Below are 22,916 nucleotides of genomic sequence, written 5' to 3'. Positions count from 1 at the left end.
TGTTCCAGTCTCCATGGAATTCCTCCACTTTATTATTCCTTTTAGCACAATAGTATTCCATCACCAACATATACCACAATTTGTTCAGCAATTCTCCAATTGAAGGGCATCCCCTCATTTTCCAATTTTTGGCCACGACAAAGAGCGCAGCTATGAATATTCCTGTACAAGTCTTTTTCCTTATTATCTCTTTGGGGTGCAAACCCAGCAATGCTATGGCTGGATCAAAGGGCAGACAGTCTTTTATCATCCTTTGGGCATAGTTCCAAATTGCCCTCCAGAATGGTTGGATCAATTCACAATCCCACCAGCAATGAATTAGTGTCCCTACTTTGCCACATCCCCTCCAGCATTCAGTACTTTCCTCTGCTGTCATGTTAGCCAATCTGCTAGGTGTGAATGATACCTCAGAGTTGTTTTGCATCTCTCTGATTATAAGAGATTTAGAATACTTTTTCATGTGCTTATTAATAGTTTTGATTTCTTTATCTGAAAACTGCCTATTCATGTCCCTTGTCCATTTATCAATTGGAGAATGGCTTGATTTTTTGTACAATTGATTTAGCTCTTTTTAAATTTGAGTAATTAAACCTTTGTCAGAGGTTTTTGTTATGAAGATTGTTTCCCAATTTGTTGCTTTCCTTCTGATTTTAGTTACATTGGTTTTGTTTGTACAAAAGCTTTTTAATTTGATGTAGTCAAAATTATTTATTTTAAATTTTGTGACTCTTTCTAAGTCTTGCTTCATTTTAAAATCTTTCCCTTCCCAAGGGTCTGACATGTATACTATTCTGTGTTTGCCTAATTTACTTATAGTTTCCTTCTTTGTGTTCAAGTCATTCACCCATTCTGAGTTTATCTTGGTGTAGGGTATCAGGTGTTGATCAATTCCTAATCTCTCCCACACTGTCTTCCAATTTTCCCAGCAGTTCTTATCAAATAATGGTTTTTTGTCCCAAGACCTGGGATCTTTGGGTTTATCATATACTGTCTTGCTGAGGTCACTTGCCCCCAGTCTATTCCACTGATGCTCCTTTCTGTCTCTTAGCCAGTACCAAATTGTTTTGATGACTGCTGCTTTATAATAGAGTTTGAGATCTGGCACTGCAAGGCCCCCTTCCTTTGTATATATTTTTTTTCATTATTTCCCTGGATATCCTTGATCCTTTGTTCTTCCAAATGAACTTTGTTATGGTTTTTTTCTAAATCAGTAAAGAATTTTTTTGGAAGTTCAAAGGGTATGGCACTAAATAAGTAAATAAGTTTGGGTAGGATTGTCATTTTTATTATGTTTGCTTATCCTACCCATGAGCAGTTAATGTTTTTCCAATTGTTTAGTTCTAGTATTAATTGTGTGGAAAGCATTTTGTAGTTGTGTTCATATAGTTCCTGTGTTTGTCTTGGCAGAGAGATTTCTAAGTATTTTATATTGTCTAGGTGATTTTAAATTAATTTCTCTTTCTAATTCTTGCTGCTAAGATGTGCTGGAATTATATAGACATGCTGATGACTTATGTGGGTTTATTTTGTATCCTGCAACTTTGCTAAAGTTGTTGATTATTTCAGTTAGCTTTTTGGTTGAATCTCTAGGATTCTTTAAGTAGACCATCATGTCATCCACAAAGAGTGGTAACTTGGTCTCCTCCTTGCCTATTTTGATGCCTTCAATTTCTTTTTCTTCTCTAATTGCTACTGCTAGTGTTTCTAGTACAATGTCAAATAATAGAGGTGATAATGGGCATCCTTGTTTCACTCCTGATCTTATTGGGAATGCATCTAGTTTATCCCCATTGCAGATGATATTAGCTGATGGTTTTTTATGCTGTTTATTATTTTTAGGAACGACCTTTCTATTCCTATGCTTTCTAGTGTTTTTAATAGGAATGAGTGTTCTATTTTATCAAAGACTTTTTCTGAGTCTATTGAAATAATCATGTGATTTTTGTTGGTTTGCTTGTTGATATGGTCAATTATGTGGATGGTTTTCCTAATATTGAACCATCCTTGCATTCCTGGAATAAATTCTACCTGATCATAGTGAATAACCCTCGTGATGACTTGTTGGAGTCTTTTTGCTATTATCCTTTTTAAGATATTTGCATCTATGTTCATTAAGGAGATTGGTCTATAGTTTTCTTTCTCTGTTTTTGACCTACCTGGCTTTGGAATCAGTATCATATTTGTGTCATGAAAGGACTTGGGTAGAACTCCCTCTTTTCTTATTATGCCAAATAGTTTGTAGCATATTGGGATTAGCTGTTCTTTGAATGTTTAATAGAATTCACTTGTGAATCCATCAGGCTTTGGGGATTTTTTCTTAGGGAGTTCTTCGATGACATGTTCAATTTCTTTTTCCAATATGGGATTATTTAAGAATTCTATTTCTTCTTCTATTAATTTAGACAATTTGTATTTTTGTAAATATGCACCCATATCACCTAGATTGGCATATTTATTGCCAAATAATTGGGCAAAATAGTTTTTAATGATTGCCTTAATTTCCTCTTTGTTGGAGGTGAGGTTTCCCTCTTCATCTATGATATTGCTAATTTGGTTTTCTTCTTTCCTTTTTTATTAGATTGACCAGTACTTTGTCTTTTTTTGTTTGTTTTTTCAAAATACTAGCTTCTAGTCTTATTTGTTAGTTCAATAGTTCTTTCACATCTGATTTTATTAATTTCTCCCTTAATTTTTAGGATCTCTAATTTAGTTTTCTTCTGGGGATTTTTAATTTGTTCACTTTCAAGTTTTTTGATTTGCATGTCCAATTCATTGACCTCTCCCCTCCCTAATTTGTTAATATATGAACTCAAGGATATACATTTTCCCCTGAGTACTGCTTTGGCTGCATCCTGTAGATTTTTAAAGGATGTCTCCTCATTGTCATTTTCTTTAATGAAATTATTAATCGTTTCTATGATTTGTTCTCTAAGTAATCAATTTTGGAGAATCATATTATTTAATTTCTAATTAAGTTTTGATTTGGCTCTCCATGTACCCTTACTGATCATTATTTTTATTGCATTATGATCTGAAAAGTTTGCATTTATTATTTCTACTTCACTGCATTTGTTTGCCATGTTTTTATTACGTAGTACATGGTCAATCTTTGTGAATGTACCATGTGCTGCTGAAAAGAAGGTGTATTCCTTTTTGTCCCTACTTATTCTTCTCCATATATCTATTAACTCTATTTTTTCTAAGATTTCATTCACATCTTTTACCTCTTTCTTATTTATTTTTTATTTGGTTTAGCTAAATTTGATAGTGGTAGATTCAGGTCTCCCACTAGTATACTTTTGCTCTCTATTTCCTCCTTCAATTCCACTAGTTTTTCCTTTAGAAATTTGCATGCTATACCATTTGGTGCATACATGTTGGTTACTGATATTTCCTCATTATCTATACTCCCTTTTTTCAGGATGTGTTTGCCTTCCTTATCCCTTTTAATCAGATCTATTTTTACTTTGGCTTTGTCATATATCATGATTGCAACTCCTGCCTTCTTTCTGTCGGTTGAGGCCCAATAGGTTTTGCTCCAACCTTTGATTCTAACCTTGTGAGTATCTACCCACCTCAGGTATATTTCTTGTAGACAATATATGGTAGGATTTTGGATACTAATCCACTCTCCTATTTGTTTTTGTTTTATGGCTGAGTTCATCCCATTCACATTCAAAGTTATGATTGTCACTTGTATATTCCCCAGTATTTTGATATCCTCTCCTAGTTCTGTCTTTTCTTCTTTTGCTATCTACTTTTAAACCAGTGGTTTACTTCTAATCAATCCCCCTAATCCCATCCCTTGATATGCTTCCCTTTATGACCCCTCCCTTTTTGTTCCCTTCTTATTTTTTAGGGTCAATAAAGTTCCCTCCACCCTCTCTTTCCCTCCTTTTTGTGCTCCCACCTTAGTTTTCCCTTCTCACTTTCCCTGTAGGATAAGATAGAATTCAAGACCCCAATGGATCTAGATACTCTTCCCTTTCAGAACTGATTTCCCTGAGAGTAAGGTTTAAGTATTACATTTTAGCACTCTCTTCTCCTTCTTATAAGAGTATTCTTCCCTTCCCTTCCCCTTCCCATGTGAATCTTTGTGTGATAAAGGTTATCCTATTTACTTTATTTCTTTGTGTATCTCTTGGTGCCATCTTCAATTCCCCCACCTTTTTCTTTTTTTTGTATGTCATCTTATAGCACTTATTACCCCCAATATCTTCCTGTGAATGATTCTTCTATTTATTATAATAGTGAATACAAGTTTTTAGAGTTACAAATAACATTTTCCCCATATATTAACATATATAATTTAGTCTAATTGTAGCCCTTAAAGAAGAAAATTTGAATAAAAAAAAATTTCCCCTTTTCCATCTCTTTCTTACTTACCTTTCCATGTTTCTCTTTGTGTTTAGGTATCAAACTTTTCATTTAGTTCTGGTCTTTTCTTTACAAATTCTTGGAAATCTTCTATTCTGTTGAGTGTCCATACTTTCCCCTGGAAGTATATAGTCAGTTTTGATGGATAGGTGATCCTTGGTTGAAGACCCAATTTGCTTGCCTTTCTGAATATCATGTTCCAAGTCTTGCGGTCCTTTAGTGTGGAAGCTTCCAGGTCTTGTGTGATCCTGATTGGTACTCTTTGGTATCAGAATTGTCTCCTTTTGGCTTCTTGTAGAATTCTCTCCTTAGCTTGAAAGCTCTTGAATTTGGCAATTACATTCCTAGGAGTTGTCTTTTGAGGATTTAGTGTAGAGGGTGTTCTATGAACTCTTTTAATTTCTATTTTGACCCCTTGTTCAAGAACATCAGGGAAGTTTTTTTTGGATTATTTCTTGTAGTATGATGTCAAGATTTCTGTTTATTTCTGGTTTTTCAGGTAGACTAATTATTCTCAAATTATCTTGTCGTGATCTGTTTTCCTGATATGTCCTCTTGTCAGGGAGATATTTTATGTTTTCTTCTATTTTGTCAGTCTTTTGTCTTTGCTTTATTAATTTTTGGTGTTTTGCAAGATCATTGTCTTCCAGTTGCCTAATTGTGGTCTTTAAGGTCTGATTTTCCAGTATAATCTTTTGATTTTCCCTTTTTGGTTTGTTCTATCCTGCTTTTTGTGGCTTCCAGCTGTTTCTCCAATTGGGAGTTCTTGTCCTTTAAACTGTTATTTTCTCTTTGAATCATTTCCCACTTTTCTTGCCATAAGGCTTCCATCTTTTTGATAAGCTCCAATTTAAATTCTTCAAGAGCTTGTGGACAATTTCCATTGTTTTTGGGAAGGTTTTGGGTGTATTTGAATTTCCTCCTGTATTTCCTCTGTTGCCTGGATTTTTCCTCTGTAAAAAATTTTCCCCTTCTTGTTTTTCTTGGAGGGAGGTTTTTGATCCTGGGCACAATTTTCCATCACTGTAAAGTTTTTTCCTTCTCTTTTTAGACAGAAATCTGAGTGAGATGGGCAGGATCTCTATGTATGGAGCTAAGGAGCAAGGATTTTGCCTGAGGCAAGCTCTGGAATCTCCACAGCTTCTGCTGTTTGCTGCCCTTCTCTGTACTATTTTTCCACTAGAGCCCACGATCTTCGCTCTTCAGCCTACTGGGGTTTCAGGTGTAGGAACCCTGAGGGGTAGGTCTTTGGTGGTCTTAGCTCCCAAGGACATAGAGATGCCCCTTATTCACTCTACAGGTACCCCTCACTCACTGATTCTGGCAACTGCTTGCTCTGACTCTGGCTCCATAGGTGGTGTGGGGGAGGGTACATCAGCTGCATTTTGGTGGGAGTTTTTCCACTCCCTTATAGTTTAGAAATGTCCAAATCCCATGTACCTTCAATGCTGTGCCCTAGTATAGAGTACCTTAGTTCTTATGAATTTGGTTTGTTTTTTTTTTTTTTGGTCTTTTTAGGTTGTCTATAGCAGTGGGTGCTGAGTAGAGGATGAGTCTTGTGTCTAGACTGCTGCTATGTTTACACAGAATCCCATATCCTTTGCTTTTGGTTAACCATATTTCTTTGCTATGAGGGAAGGGAATTCAATGGAAATTGACTAGGACATTTAAAAAATTAATAAAACCTTTATTTTTTAAATGCAGGTATCACTCACGAACAAAAAAAGTAAGCAAGCAAATTGTATAAGAGAATGCCACTTCCAATACACAGAACAACTCTATTCTGGAACTCATGATAATGGGAAACATCCTAACATAAACATATCTTTAAGGCAAAGAAATTCAGTGTGCTCTATTTCTCATTCCAAGTGCTACTTGTAATTTCTGATAGAATGCATGGACACGTTCTTTCTGAGCTGGCCAATGTAAGATGCAGTGAGACTTAAACATTCCTCTTCTTAAACAAAGAGCATGGTTCAGCTTATAATCTGGAATGTCTTCAAGAAAGATCAGGATGATCGAATCCAGATTTTGTTCAATTGCTTGCTGGACTGCATGGTGTACTTTAAATCTGAAATTAAAAAGAAATAATCAGCCCTAATTTCCCTTAATGCTCCAGAATATTACATAATTAATGAAGGTGCTTCCTCTATTAACATAGCTCGCAAGCTATTTTTATTATATACTATAGCAAACTGCTACTATTACTAGCATTTATATAACTTTTTTCCCTTTGCAAAGTGATTTATATGTTGTTTTATCTTTAATGGTGGTAGTGTTCAGTTATTTTAGTCATGTGCAATTCTCTGCATCCCCATTTGGGATTTTCATAACAAAGGTACTCTAGTGGTTTGCCATTTCCTTCTCCATCTCATTTTACAAATTAAGAAATTGAGGCAAACAGGGTTAAGTGACTTGCATACAGCCATGTACCTAATAAGTTTCTGAAGCTAGTTTGAACTCAGGAAGATATATCTTCCTGACTTCAGGCCCAGTGCTCTATCCATGGTTCCACTCAGATGCCATGGCCTGCCTTCTATGTCTCTAGATATTTAAGAGCTGAAAGAAAACTATCTTTTTAAAAGTTTATTTTTAAAATACAAAAAACTCCAGTTTCCCTAGCCTGCACCTGACTAGAGCCCCTAAACTCGGAATCTTGAGACCAATCCCACGCCTGGAAGTAGGGAGGCATGGTCCCTCCTTAGCATGGGATTGGTCCAAGTCAAGACCAATCCCATGCCAGGAAGTAGTAGAGAGGGACCCCAGAGGAGCAGGGATGCAGTTCCCTGGCCACAACACTTTAAAACTCACAATGTCTAATAAAATATATGTCATTCAAGTGAATGCTGTTATACTCTGTTTAATCATAAGACCTAAGACATAGAGTATAAGAGAATTTAGATGAATCTAGTCCAACACTTTCATTTTATACTTGAGGAAATTGAGAGTCAAAGAGGTTAAATGATTTGCTTAAGATAACACAGGTAGTAAGGGGCAGACCTGGGATTTAAACCCAGATATAAAACCATACCACTCCCAATCTTTTCCAATTCTCCTAGAAAATATTTCTCCTCTAGACTTTCTATACTTTCCTCCCTGCATAGACTTGACTCGTGTCAACTAGTTCAATTGTCCTCCATCTTTGAATCTCATATCCCCTTGTCTCTTTAGCATTTGTGCCTATCAGCACTAAATCGTGGGTCCCCCCCCCCTTCTCTTTCTTGCTTCATACTTCCCTAACTGCTGAAAGCTACTGGGAGAAATTACACAGCCCTGTAGATTAGGTTCATGACAAAGTGATGGGATCTATTTTCAACCAAACTGGGAAGTGATCCTTTTTGTTTTACTTGATTGACTCTATCATGATTCCCTGAGCAACTGTTCCAGGACTTCTCTCATCTTTTCAACTCTAAAATGCTTCTTTGATTATATCTTATTCCTAGTTTACTGAGAAAAGCAGAGTCATCTATCCTTTGGATGCTTTCTCATCCCCCCTTACTTCATACTCCAGAATCCCTCTCTATTCTCAACTATCCCTTTTCCAGTGTCTGAAAAAATGATAGTCCACTTCTGGGCAAAGGTGACCTTCCTTTTTGTGCCTTTTCCCCATTCCTTTCTGTCTCCCTTGTTGTCTTGTTTTTTTCTTCTCTAAACTCTCCCTATGTACACATGAAATCTACATCCCTGTAGTCCACAGAAATTGCCACATTCTTCCCATTAATTAAAATAATTACAAAAAACTTTCTTGATTTTTGCACTCCTTCAAACTTTTGGTCTATAACTCCCCTCCTTTTTACCGCCAAAGTACCAGTAAGTCACCTCTACTAGCTCCCTCTTCATGCTCACTCCACACTCACTCCACTCACTTTCAAACCTTTTGCCTTCCAGTGCCACCATTTAAGCTCTCAAAATATTCTCAATGATCTCTTAATCTTTAAAATCAAATCATGTTTTTCTTAGACTTCACCCTGCTTGAGATTTTTGTATATTTTGACAATGCTCATCATCCTCTAACCCTGGATACTCTTTTCTCCTTTCGTTTCTCACTCTCTTTATTCCTCACTCACACACACACACACACACACACACACACACACACACACACACACATCTTATCACCACTGCTCATCCTTTGCTATGTCATCTTCAGTCTCCTACCTCCACACCCAAAGCTCCTCATTGGACTTTCTTGTCTTGGAGATCTTGTATTATCATATTATGCCTTGAGTTCATGTATCATCTCCAGACAAATGACTTCCAAACACACACACACACACACACACACACACGACATTTCCCAAATCGATCACCTAAACTGTGATCAGGAATTACTAACTAGTTTCTGGCCATCTTTGACTGATTGTCTCACTGGGACTGCAAATGTATGCCAAGCTATTTTCCTTTTAGTTTCTTCTTTAAAAAATAAATGAATAGGGAGCAGAAACACTGAAGAAAAACAACTGCTTGAATACATGGGTTGAGGGGATATGGTTGAGGATGTCAACTCTAAATGAACATCCTAGTGCAAACACCAACAACATGGAAATAGGTTCTGATCAAGGATACAAGTAATACCCAGCTATGGGATGGGTGAGGGGAGGGGAGGGAGGAATAGAAAATGATTTTTATAATCAAGGAATAATGTTCTAAATTGACTAAATAAAATTTTCCAAAAAAATGAATAAAAGATCTGAATCAAAAGGGATGATATACATGTGTGTGTGTGTATGCATTTGTATGATTGTATGGAGCTAGCACAGTGGATAAAGAAAGGGTTGAGCTGGGTGTCAGGAAGATCTGAGTTTAAATCCAGACTCAAGATACTTGCTGGCTGTGTGACTCTGATCAAATCATTTAAGCAGTATGTATCTCAGTTTCCTCATCTGTAAAATGGGGATAATAATTGCACTCATATCACAGGATTATGAGATAATAATTTTGTAAAGCACTTAGCCCCGGATTTGGTACATAGTAAACATTATTTAATTATTAATTATTATATAGCTTTATATACATATATGCATACACATAAGTATACATTATGTATGATCTACTTTGTACATATGTGGATAGATATGTAGATGTGCATAGATATGTACATAATGATATATTAAATTAATTAATATTTATGTATATTCTTATAGGGAAAGGCAGCAGAGGAAAGGGTAAAAGCTTTTATTAGGTACCTACTTTGTGTAAGGCACTGTGCTAAGCACTTAAAAAACAGTATATCACTGAATTCTCACAACCACCCTGAGAGGTAGGTGCTATTTTTGTTATACCGTCATTTTTTCAGTCATGTCTGACTCTTCCTCACTCCATTTAGGGTTTTCCTGGCAAAGATACTGGATTTCTTTGTCATTGCTTTCTCCAACTCATTTTACAGATGAGGAAACTAAGGCAAACAGGTTTGAGTGACTTTCCTGGGATTATACAGCTAGAAAATATCTGAGGCCAGATTTGAACTCAGGAGGATGTCTTCCTGATTCCAAGCCCAGCCTTCTACCCATTGTACCACCTAGCTGCCTCAGTTGCTATTATCATCTCCATTTTATAGGTGAGGAAACTAAGGCAGAGATTAGGTCAAATCTGAACTCAGTTCTTTCTGACTACAGGACTGGCTCCCTTTGCAACATGGCTCCACTTAGCTGCCTTTATGAAGACAAAAACTCATATACATCCCACCCATTTTAACCTACCTTTTACACAGGGGATCTTTCAAGAGATTCTGTGTTACAACAAAAATAATCTTCCTGCTCCTTTTTATGCTATGAACAATTGCTTCAAGTTCAGGTCTACCAGCTTCAAAATCTCTTTCCTCCAGGCAGAATCTAAGTGAATGGTCTTTTTCTTCCATAGGGGAGAAATACTTCCAGATCCATCGTGAATCTTCTTGGGCATGGATTATGTAGGCTGCATAGTCAAACTGCTCTTGCTGTCGTTCGATTTCTTTGAAGCCAAGGGCTCGGTGTATGGTCACATTCCAGTAGAAGGATATCCTCCAGCCTTGAAAGTGGACAAGCAAGACCACAAAGATCAGAGTGCATAGGAAACTGGCATTTATGATGAAGAACATCTTAAAAGGGGCACTGTCTTTGCAGGGAGAAATATCGAAGAGCATCACTGGGGTTCCATGATATTGTGGTGGTGTGTTACAGAGGTAATGACTAGGCAGGTCCTCAATATGTGTATGGGTCTTATTAAGCCAGCTAACAAACCAGGCTATACTTTCACAGGTGCAGTCAAATGGGTTGAAACTCATATCTAAAAGAGTCAGATTTTGGAAAGCTGGTCCAAAAACACCCTTCTCAACAGATGTTATCAGATTCTTCTGCAGGCTCAGGGACTTGAGGGATGTCTGATGGTCAAAAAGAGAGGCTGGAAGTAAATTCAGATTGTTTAATCCCAAATAGATTGCTCTTAACTGGAACAAACCCTTAAAGACATCAGATGGAATTTCATCAAAGCCATTAGATTCTAAGTTAAGGACACGGAGGTGAGAAAGACCTTTTAGGAAATGAACAGGTCCTCCAGGATTGGCATGTTTCCAAAGGCGAGCCAAGTTATTGTGCTGTAGATCCAGAATTTCCAGCTTATCCAGGCCTTCCAACATTTCAGCATTTATATTAGCAATGTTGTTGTTACTGAGATCAAGAATAGTCAGATTCCGAAGAGGATGGAAAGGGGATGGAGAGACATCCAGTTGTTTGCAATCCACTCTGCGGAGCATCAGTCTTTTGAGGATTGGGACTGAAGCAAATGAGTTACTGTTCAGTATCAGGTATCTGTTGTAAGAAAGGTAAATCTCCATTATGTTTTCCAGACCCTTCCACTCTTGGCCTGTCAATTCTTGACTAATTTCATTCACACCCAGGTCAAGGACCTCCAGATGGCCCAACCAAGAGAATGCTCCACTCTCTATTTGAGAGATTTTGTTTCTAGTCAGATTAAGAATAAGTAAGGGAGAATAAGCAAGGGATGAGAAAGTAGTATTTGTTAGAATCTGCAAATTTGCAAAGGAGCTGGACAAGTTTATAGATTTCAGATTTGTTAATCCTGTGAACATATTGGTGGTAATACCTGAAAAGCTGTTATCTTCCATGCTAAGATATTCCAAACATTTTAGCCACTGGAAGGAAAAGTCATCTATTTTAGGGAAAGAAATCTTAGAATTTTTTGGTTTAAAGAAACTTCTTTTCAAGTTCAGGTATTTTACATTGGAAAGTCCATAAAAGGAACGAGAAAATAGATGGTCTATATTGTTATTCTCCAGCACAAGCCATTCCAAGTGGGAAAGCCAAGCAAAGGAGTCATTAGCTATGGATGTTAAGCCATTATGAGAAAGGTTGAGCACGGTGAGATTTGTCTGGTTCAGCCCTCTGAAAGTCATGTTGGAAATTTTGGTGAGTTGGATGGCGCTCAGATTGAGGCTCTGCACACTTGTGCTTGATAGTTCCAAACAAAGCTTCTCTGTGAGTTCCGGCCCTAGCTGAACATTGTTCAGTGAAAGGTCATATAATTTCCCGATTGACCGAAAGCAATCCGGAGAAAACTGGAAAAATTAAAAATAAGAAAAAAGGTAGTGGTTAATTTATTTCACAATATGTTTAGTCCTTCAGAGAAGTACAAAGCTAGGCAATGCAGTAGATGGAGTATTGAGCCTGAAATTGGGAAACCATGAGTTCAAATCTACTGTCAGGCATTTACTAACTCTGGGATCCTAGGCAAGTCACTTAAGACCTCTATTTGCTTCAGCTCCACCAAATGTTAAAATCAGGGGGGAAAATAACACCTACCTTAAAGGATCATAATGAGGGTCAAGTGAGATTAAAATTGTAAAGTAGTTAGCACAGTACTTGGCACATAGTAGGTGCTTTATAAATTATAGCTATTTTGTAGAAGGTTAGGCATAGTTTTGCTGCTCTGAGAAGTTGATCTGCCCTCACACTTTTTTTGAAGGAGATATGACTTTGGTGGGGGTGGGGGGAATGTAGATTTTATTTTATTTGTTTATTTTCCATACTTACCTCATAACAAAATATGTTTTTGAGCAAATAGTGGCATAAGCATATTACAAAATATGTTATATGGAAAATATCCTGGCTCTGTTTTCAAAGAGCTAGAAACTTTTCAAAAATTTCATTCCCATTTCTAATGCTGAACACAGCCTCTGTATTCCTTGGTAAATACCACTATTAAAAAAAATAACTAGCATTCATACATCACTTTAAGGATTATGAGGCACTTTGCAAACATTCTCTCATTTGATCCTCACAGAGTTCTTGAGAGGTACATGTTATTCTTATCCCCATTTTACAGATGAGGTAACAGAAGATGGTGGAGGTTAAGTGACTTGATAGGGTCACATAACTACTGTGTCTGAGGCAGAATTTGAATTTGGGTCTTCTTGATTCCCAGGTCAAAGGTCTATGTACCATACCATGAACAACTATAGTTGCCACTCCCCACCACCAAAAATTTAAAAATCAAATCAAATTTTTTAAAAAATCATCATTTAGAGGCCAATATCCAATTGATGAAGTCTTTGCAAAGTTAGCCAAGTGGGTTCTCAGACAAACAATACTAGATTTTTTCTAGCTTGCTTGAAACAAGAACTTGAATTGCAATGGTATTGCCTTAATGAAACCAGCATCACCTCTGTGTTAGGGTCAAACAATAAGAGAACATTTTTGTTGGAAAATCTCTCTCTTGACTTGGGGTCCAGGGAGCCAGATTTCAGGGGTTACATCAACTTGGATGGGAAGAGAAGAAAAGAGAATTATATCATTATTTTCATTAACCTTTGGTCTTTCTTTTTAACCCTATATATTTTGAATTTTAAAATCTTTAATCAGAGAAAGGGTCCATAGGCTTTACTAGATTGCCAAAGAGATCCATGACATGGTGAAAAGATCAAGAACTTGTGATAAGACCAATGTTTTCCTGATGTAAGTTGCTTTGGCCCCAGACTCCTTGACTGCCCCAGAATTCTCCTCTCAAACGACTGGATTGGCAGATGTAGCCACCTACTCAAGGAGCATAAAACATCCCAGCTGTGTGTAGTCAGGGACTCTCAGACTTAGAGAAGGCTTGAGCCCAGGTAAGTCACCAAATGGAGATGAAGGGGCCACCTCCAGGGAAGCTAGGGGCCACAATATCCTTATTACATATTCTTGATGTGTCTGGACAAAGCAAGCTTCCTCTTTTGTTAAATGCTCAAGGATTTGCAAGCTGCTCATTTTATCTAACATTGGATCTGATTTCAGAGAGTGTTTGCTCATCTCCTGTCCAACAAAGCCCCTGTCCTAATACTTCCCACTAAATTCTAGACTTCCAATTTTTCCAAAACTTCAGCAAAGAGTACTAGCATTCCTAGTGGGAATAAATAAAGGGGGGAAATCATTTAGATGAGGAGGTACAAAGTGGAGCCAGTCCCCTGCGTGGAAGATGGTCTGGGGAGCACAGCAAATACTATTCACACACCCAGACATCAATTAGCAGGTTGTTTTTTTAACCGGAAGGAAGGGGAGAAGAATGAAATAAATATAATAGATGAAATAGGAATTGGGACATAACCCAAACCTCTCATTACTGAGGCTAGCTAACTCAGGGCATAATGAGCTGGAACAATAGCCAACTTTCTTTCTTATTCAGAAAAATTAAAAAGGCTGAATGATTTTCTAAGGAGAGCAATGGGTTTAGAGATAGAAAATGTCTTGGGTGAACTTGGACAAATCATTTAACCTCTGAATATTTGTTTCTTCATTTATAAGATGAGTAACTTCTAGAACAAAGATTCTTAACCTGGAGCCCTTGAACTTTTTTTTTTATTATTTGTGTATGTGTTTTAAATGTTATATCTACATTTTAATATGCAGGCATCCCTTTGATCATTGTGAAGGTTAGGGGTATGGTACTCCTGTGATCTGGAAAATCCATATAAAATTTTTTGACCCTCCCTTTATACCAAAGAAGAAGTCTGAATTTTTTTCTTTTTTATGGGATATTTATGATAAAAGAAATTCTGGTGTGCTTATGGTATTAAAAGATAAAATATGTTGATATTATATTATGATATATATAATGCATTTCTGAGTTTCTGAACTTTTGTGGGCTTTCTGTGACTTCTGCAAAAATCCCATTTAGTTTCTTATGCCAACTTGCAATAATTATCAAAACTTCAATGGGGAAATGTGATGTAGAAGGAATACCTATAAGTGGCTTCCTTTATTATTCTATGTATTTGTTTCTGTACACTTAAAGTATTATTCTGAAAAGATGTCCCTAGTCTGTCAGTGAATAAGCACTTATTAGTCTTTGCCAAATTTCCAAAGGAATTCTGACATAAAAAGTATAAGAAATCTTAAGAAGACTCTCTGCTAACCCCAAATTCTATTTCAGTTAGAAATTCCAAATACACCTGAAAAATTATGAATAATGTTCCCCTATGAAAAGCAAGGAACAGAACAAAATTAGTTACTTTGGAGGAGAAAAGACAGAGAGAATGTTGATAATGATCTTTTAATTGGATCATAAATCTGCCATCTGGAAGAGACTTCAAGATCATCTAATTGAATTCTCTGGTTTCTGATAGGCCATCATTTTCCCTGTGTAGATGAGGCAACTTGAGACCAAAGTAGTAACATTTCTGGCCCAAGATCACATGAATTGGAGAAAGAGAAACCGGGGGCTTCTATCACCCTTCCTAGGTAGCTTGTATGCAGATGTGTTAGACTCTCTCCAAGCCGCACATAACAGGAAAGAAAGCGTTTTGAGAAGCTGAAAGGAAGGCTCTGACCTCCTTTCTTAGGTATCTTAGGAATCTCATCAGTTGGGCTCTTTTACTCATAGGTCTACCTAAAGTCAATGCCATTTCTTACCTCTATTAGATGGTTTGAAGACAAATCAAGCTTCCTCAAGGAAGAATTGCCAAGGTAATCAAAATCTTCCCTTTTTAACATGCGTATTTTGTTGTTAGTTAACAGAAGTTCCTGGAGATTTTCTAGTTGCACCTGAGTTCCTAATTTTGCAGATGATAAGCCAATGTGAGATAGGTCTAATAAGTGTAAATTCTGAAGGGAGAAAATTAAAAACAAAAACATGGTACCATGTATATTAATCTTCCAATTAAAAATAATCTGAAATACATCTTATCATTATCCTCAAAGTCAAAAGTAGAGTCCATCATTATTATTTCAATACTTCATGGTTTGAGGGCAGCTAGGAGACTCAGTAGATTGAGAAATGCCACTAAAGAAGGTATCCTGCCATCTGCATTACTGCTGCACTCTTGGGTGACAGGGAGCTGAAATTTCCTGTATGTTTTCTGCCCCTCCCCAACCCATTAAAATGTGAAGTCCTTGAGGGCAGGGATTGTTTGCTTTTTCTGTTTTTAAGTCAAATGGCTTGTCAAAAAAACACTGCCAGTGATTGTCAAAGGCAGGCCATGAATTCAGGTCTTCCTGGCTAGAAGACCCACTAGGTCTAAGCATAGAATGAGTGCTTATTAAGTACTTTTTCCCTTCATTAATTCTACTCCAATATTCTTTGATCCACATTGAGAAGAAAACATTGGTGATATGGAGGCACAATACTTGAAGTCTGAACCACAAAAAGGACATTTTGAGGTGACTGTTTTGCCTTACTTGTATGTATTTTTTCAGTACCCCCATTTGAAGTCTATAGTCAGGAATTGCTATGAGTGCCCCCAACACTCTCATCACACTTCACTTCACAGAGCTCATCAACAACCTGAAGATGCTATTTGGTCAACATCTGTCCTTTCCTAGTTATGTAGCATCTTTTCTAAATAGTTGCTAGCAGTTCTAACTTAAGCATAATTGTAGGAAGCAATAAAAACTGGGTTTTTTGTTTTGGAATTGACCCTTTTTGTTTTGGATTTGGACCCTTGAGTTCATGGAGTCCCATTTCATCATTGTCCAGATGAGGAAACAAGATAGAGTTACCAAATACTGAGGGTCATATTTCTCAGTAGAGAAGCCAAGAAATAAACAGATGTCTTCTGCCTCCTGATGCCTTTTCACTATCCCGCACTATCTCAGTTAACTTTCATATTTGGCTAACCAACCTAAAAGAAACAGATTATGAATAAATAACCTGGGTTTGAATCCTCCCTGAAATATTTGCTGGTTTGTGTGTCACTTTATTTTTCTTGTACATACATGGTTATAGTTGTCTCGGCTGTAAAAAAGTAATGAAGAAAACCTCTATCTCATAGGATTGTTGTGAGACTCTGAAGAGATAATCCATATAAAGCATTCTGCAACCCCACCCAAAATTCATACATGTTAGTAATTATTATTGTTGCTGTCATTGTTGTCATTCGTATTACTTGTACAAAAGGGACATATATTTACATTACCTTTAAATTTTTTAAAGGGTTGTCACTGATTTTCTGAATTGGATTGGACTTTAAATGAAGTTCTGTAAGGCTCAAGCAGAAGGCAAATGTTTTGTCAGAAAGCTGGGACAGCTCGTTGTGTTGAAGGTTCAAAACTTTCAGCAGAGGCAGACTTTGACACAATTCTGGCTCCAACTTTGAGATGCTGTTGAAACCCCCATCCAAGATGACAAGTTGGCCGTATCTTGTAAGATTCGCAGGGGGCAATCTTTTGAGTTGGTTGTGGGTCAGGTTCAAGGTTGTGATGTTTGCTGGGAGATCAGGAGGAATTTGGGTCAATTTCTGGTGACTACAATCAGCCACCTCATTTCTGACAACACAATTTTTTACAGATTGTGTGCACACCATGCAAAAGGGCAATATTCTAAGAAAGAAGTAACTCCAATGGATCAAACATCTTTCCATGACTCTGCCCTGCAAAGAAGTCCAAAGCAAGCATGTACGTGATTAATAACACATGGTTTTCTAAAAATTAGAGCAAATTAATTGCTTTGCATATGACTGAAATAACCTCACCTGTTTTGATTATGCCACAAGAGTTACTTAATGGATAGAAAGGGATCTTCACAATCAACAGGGGCCTGTGTTCAAGTCTCATTTCTGACAATATATTGGCTATATGATCACTGATAAATCAATTAAAAATTCAGAATCTCACTAATAACTCACTAAGCCTGGAAGCAACACAATAGGTGTCAATTTGCATTGGTAACAGGAGTTCCTCACCCCAAATCCTAAATCAACAGTCCAATTCCTGCTCCTCTCCCCAACAAAACATTAGCTCATTAAAGAGCTGACCTCCATAACCTTCGTTCCATGATTGAACTCTTCATTTCTCAAAATCTAAATATTTCCACTGGATCTTCCCAAGCCTGAACTATTCTCCCTCATTTCTGCCTCCTGGCTTATCCTGGATATCCCATAAGGACTAAAAGTAAGAAACCTCAGATTCCAAACTCATTATCATTATATAGCTTCACAGATCTCACCTTTCCAAGTACTATCACCAAATAGATACCAATATTATGGTAAGCATATATGCTGTTAACTATAGGGTAAAATTCAATGAATATTTATTAAGCCTGAAAGGTGTCATTGATTTATATCTGGTCTTAGAATCAGAAAAACCTTTATACAATTTTTTTCTGACTCTGAGCTTGTCATTTAAATTCTCAGTATGCCCAGGTGAATCTCTAAGGCAAAGTTTCACCCCTGGGATATTGATGCCAGCTGCAATATGAGATTTTCAAGAGAGTCAGGAAAATGTCTGGCAAATTCCTGTATTATTGAAATATTTTCAAAGTAGGAGTATTACTGAGAAAAATGGATGGATTGGTGAGAGAACAGTGAGGAAACAAGGGAGAGCTGTGAACGGGTAAGGATGTTTAACATATCAAAAAAAAATTAAAGAATACAGATGTAGAAATAATTCCTTTTGACCAAAATGAATGAGATTTCTATTGGGCTAGAACAAATAATGCCATTGACACAAATGAATGGAAGAAGAGTTAATTGATTCCCACAATAACCTCATACCTTAAAATAATTTCCAGTCAACTAAGTTCACAAAATATTTGGTATAACATTGAAAATGCATGGCCCATTCTTAATAGATATCCTCCCAAAGATTGAATTCTCCTTACAATTTCTCTCTCTGAGTCAGGATTCTCAGTCAGTCTTGTTCTCCATCAAATCCAAAGCAAGAAATAATTTGGAGGCTGAACATGATGTATAGATGATATCTATTTTAAGAATTGCATCAAGAAGAAAACTGTTGATTGATAAGAAGCCAAATCAAGGGTTTAGCTTATTTATTTGGCTAGGTTCTAATAAGTATTGAAAAACTTTATGATTGTAAATGATATTGCTATGTATTAGATTATCTTTATGAAAAGCAAATCACTTTTATATCTTGTTTGTATATATTTGATATATACATTTATGTATATAACTACCAGTATACACACATACATATATATTATATGTGTTATTTATTATATATGACATACATATTACATATATATGTATATTTCCATTCATATTGAATAGGGGAGGTTTACTAAAAGCCCAGAAGTATAGGAACTGAAAGGGGAACTCTGGTATAAATTGTAGGCTAAATGTATATCTTCCCTGGAATATGGAGAGTCTTTGACAACAATTTCTTATACCAATGAAATTTTGGATCCAGTCTAAATGTATAAGAATATGTAAAGTCTTCTGCTAGCCACTACAGACCTGAAAAATAATGTTCTCCATCCACAGAGGATGAAACAAATCTAAATGACTCTAGAACAATTTTAAAAACTATGAAATACAAGGTAAAAGTGAAATGGAACAAGCAGAGAGATTTACAATAAAGGGAATCATTGCCAGATGAGAAGGGTCAGTTGAACAAAGGATATCTTGGAAAACTTGGCAGATGAGATAGACATTGAAGAGTATCACTAAGCAGAGTTAGAGGGAAGGGGAATTATTGGGGAAATCCCATTCAAGACTTAGGGAAGGACTTAAAAGCTTCCTCAGAGGGGAGAGAAGCTTTAAGGTAGGAAGATAGAGACAGGATAGAAGTTTTAGATACCATGAGGGGGATGACGGAGTCAAATTAGAGATATGAGGTGGCAGGAATGAGTCTTTATTAATTATCCATAAGCCACAGCCAAGCTTTGATCAAAGGACCCTTCCAAAGGCTTTTACCAGTCCAGAGATCCACATTTAATACCACACAGGTCAGAGAGATGAAAGAGAGATGGAGAAGATTTAAAGATGGAGCTTGGCCAGAGGCCAAGCTCCTGCCAGGACAGCCATCAGCTAGCCTGAAAGAGAGAGAGAGCAAGAAGCAGAGCTTGCTGGGCTACATATACCCTTTGATATGCAAATATACACAGTACATAGGGATGATCCTCATTGGTTAATGACAAGGTATAGGTGTGGTTTCTCTTAACCATGTGAGCACAAAGAAACCTGTGTTCCCGCCTAACCTGGGGGAAACTGGGGTCAAGGGTCAGAGGCTTTCCCAGCCATGTGCAATACTGAGCATGCTCAAGACTGAGCATGCTCTCTTCTAAGACAATCTGTACATACCAACAGTTTCCCTTGCCCATAGCTAGGGGTGGACTGCTACAGACTTAGACAAAGGCACTGAAAGCAGAGAATGGTGAGTGTCTAGTGTGGCTGGAATAGAGCCTCTAAATTGTTTCTTGCTTTGGATTTGACTGAGAACAGGATTTATTGAGAATCCTGATTTACAGAGATAAGTTGTAAGCTATATAGGGAAGAGGGGAAAACAAATATTTTTAAGCACCCTTCTATGTGCCCAATGTCTAAGCTTTAGAAAAGATGGGTATAGAACAGGTCACATTGTTAAGGATGCAAATAGATACTTCCAGTGGAAAGTATTACTTTTCCCATGTGTGTCAGTTTTATATCATCATTTTCAAGTATTTTCCTCAACAGCTCCAATGATGATCCAACTTCATCCCATGATGATGTTTTGGGTGCAGGGAGAAAGAGCAGCATTCCTTAAACAATACCCCCCACAATTTTCCTCAGTTGGGGAATGACTGAACAAATTGTGGCATATGATGGTGATAGAATACTATTGTGCTATGAGGAATGATGAGCAGGATGATTTCAGAAAAAAACTGGAAAGATCTACATGAACTGATGTGGAGTGAAATAAACAGAACCAGGAGAACATTATACACAGTAACTGTAACATTGTGGGATGATCAAATGTGATAGACTGTGCTACTAAGAGCAATTCAATGATCCAGGACAATTCTGAGGGACTTATGAAAAAAAATGCTATCCACCTCCAGAGAAAGAACTATTGGAGTAGGAATGTAGATGAAAACATATGATTTATCACTTGTTTATTTGGGTATATGATTGGGGGGGGTGGGATTATAAGATTATTCACTTACAAAAATGAATAATATGGAGATATGTTTTGTGTAATAATACATATATAACCCAGACTGAATTGCTTGTCAACTCTGGAAGGGGGGAGGGAAAAAGAGAGAGAGACAATATGGATCATATAACTTCAGAAAACTTATGTGAAAATTTGTTATTAAATTTAAAATTAAAATTTTTATTTTTCAAAATTAAATTAAACAATTAAAAATTTTAAAAATTTAAAAAAAGTTTTTAAGTTAAAAATAATACCCACTAATCGGCCTCCTGTTCCACTTAAGTTTATCCCAGACAATTTACCTAGAAGGAAATATACAGTAAATGGACTTCAGTGGTTGAGTTTTACATTGCAGTCTTTTGTGTACTTCATTATCTGCAATTTCTTAGAGTTTTCTGAAGGCATTGAGAGGTTAAATAATTTGTCAAACATCACCTATCCAGTATTTGAAATGAAGTTTAATAAAACCCAATGCCACTCTAACTGAGCTATATACGTGGAAAATGATTTCCCTCATTTATTTGTCTTATCAAATGGTCCTAATTGTGCTGATTGGCTAAAGTTCCCCAGAGCTAACTCTTCAGCCATCTATGTGTCTCAATACAGTGAAAAGAATACCATCTCTAGTATCAGAGAATCTGGGCTTAAGCTGCATGAATTCTGCAACTTGTATAAGCTTGGGCATGTCACAACCACCACTCCCAGCCTCGGTTTCTTCATTTTTAAAATGAGAGGGATTAGATTAGATGTTCTAGTCTATCTCTAAGTCTGTGCTTCTATAATGCTGATACTTTTTCTTATGGTCATGTTTATCAAGCTACAAGGGAAAGGGGCAGATTTCTCAGACTAATTTTCATAAACCCCTTGTTGTTAAGCCTTGCTTCCTTCTCCAGGTCATTTGCCAAAGGGCATAGAAAGGAAGAACAGCTACAATTTCTTTTTTTAATTCTTTCTTCTACGCTACCATTTTTCCCCCTCCTCCTGCCCCATATCCCTTAGATTCGACCTAATTTCTTCCTTTGAGCTTAAAGAAATACATTGATTTTGATGGCATCATCTTTCCATTTTATTTTTCAGTGAAAGTGATTTTATGTTAACATTTTATTTTCTCAGTTAAATGCAACAACAGTTTTCAAGATATGTTTTCCAAAAATTTGAGATCCAAATTTTCTTCTTCCTCCCCCCTCCCTGAAACAGCAAACAATTTGATCTAGATTATACATGTGCTCCTATGCAATACATATTTCTGCTTTGTTCATGCTGTGAAAGAAGGCTCATGTAAAACACAGACGCACACCCAAGGGGGAAATAGTATGTTTCAATCTGCATCCAGACCTGGTCATTTCTTTCTCTGGAAATGAATAGCATTCATCATCATAAATCCTTCAGAATTGTCTTGAATCATTGAAAGTGATTTTTATAGAAAGAAAGAAAGAAAGAAAGAAAGAAAGAAAGAAAGAAAGAAAGAAAGAAAGAAAGAAAGAAAGAAAGAAAGAAAGAAAGAAAGAAAGAAAGAAAGAAAGAAAGAAAGAAAGAAAGAAAGAAAGAAAGAAAGAAAGAAAGAAAGAAAGAAAGAAAGAAAGAAAGAAAGCTATCCCAGTTTATATTGCTAAATGCATTGGGGGGTTAGTTTCCATTTCTTTTCCTCAGCCTCAGACAGGTCATTTTCCTCAGTAAATATGCAGACAATGATTGAATAGTTCTCCTTTCAGCTATCACTAAATCAGAGGAGTCAGAGAACATTACATTCTAGCACAATCTCCCAGACAGAGAACCTGTCCCCTGCAGAATTAGAAGAAACCCTTGAGCCTGTCCTGTAGTGCCCTTCTCTATTGATGTGGTTCTAAGTCCAAGACTTTCATCAGAAGCCACTAGTAACCTGCTTGCTCAACTCCTAAAAGTGAAACTACAGAATTTAAAATTTAAAAAGCCTCTCTAACAATTTCTTTTTTACTCAAATTTGTTTATGGCAGGGAGAAGGAGGGTGTGGAACTCCAGCAACTCACCGTCTCAGCACCAGGACTCTAGAATTCTCAATTATTGGATGAAATCTCCTTTCTTTGGATTCTTTATGTACTTTCTTCCTGCTTTGGAGGAACGGATTTTCTGAGTAACAGAGAAAGTTCAGGGTGAGTCACAACCTGTTTGGCCTGGGGCAGGGCTAGAGAAAGGGCAAGGAATGGCTACACAGAAATGTCACTTCCT

General features: G+C 36.8%; 1 protein-coding gene across 1 annotated transcript; it reads right to left on the bottom strand.

Moving 5' to 3' along the window:
* Positions 1-6,043: 6,043 nt before the first annotated feature.
* TLR3 (toll like receptor 3) lies at positions 6,044-22,823 on the bottom strand. Its single transcript, XM_007496034.3, has 5 exons — positions 22,718-22,823; positions 16,760-17,212; positions 15,258-15,449; positions 10,077-11,929; positions 6,044-6,448 (listed from the first exon to the last, which is right to left on the bottom strand). The coding sequence occupies exons 2-5, from the start codon at positions 17,201-17,203 to the stop codon at positions 6,220-6,222; spliced, it is 2,718 nt and encodes a 905-aa protein (XP_007496096.1). The 5' UTR covers positions 17,204-17,212; positions 22,718-22,823; the 3' UTR covers positions 6,044-6,219.
* Between the last annotated feature and the right edge of the window lie 93 nt (positions 22,824-22,916).

The sequence above is a fragment of the Monodelphis domestica genome, chromosome 6, assembly GCF_027887165.1.
Source record: "Monodelphis domestica isolate mMonDom1 chromosome 6, mMonDom1.pri, whole genome shotgun sequence".
Classification (NCBI taxonomy): domain Eukaryota; kingdom Metazoa; phylum Chordata; class Mammalia; order Didelphimorphia; family Didelphidae; genus Monodelphis; species Monodelphis domestica.
Note: the sequence above shows the minus strand (reverse complement) of the source record. Positions and strands in the feature narration are given on the sequence as shown.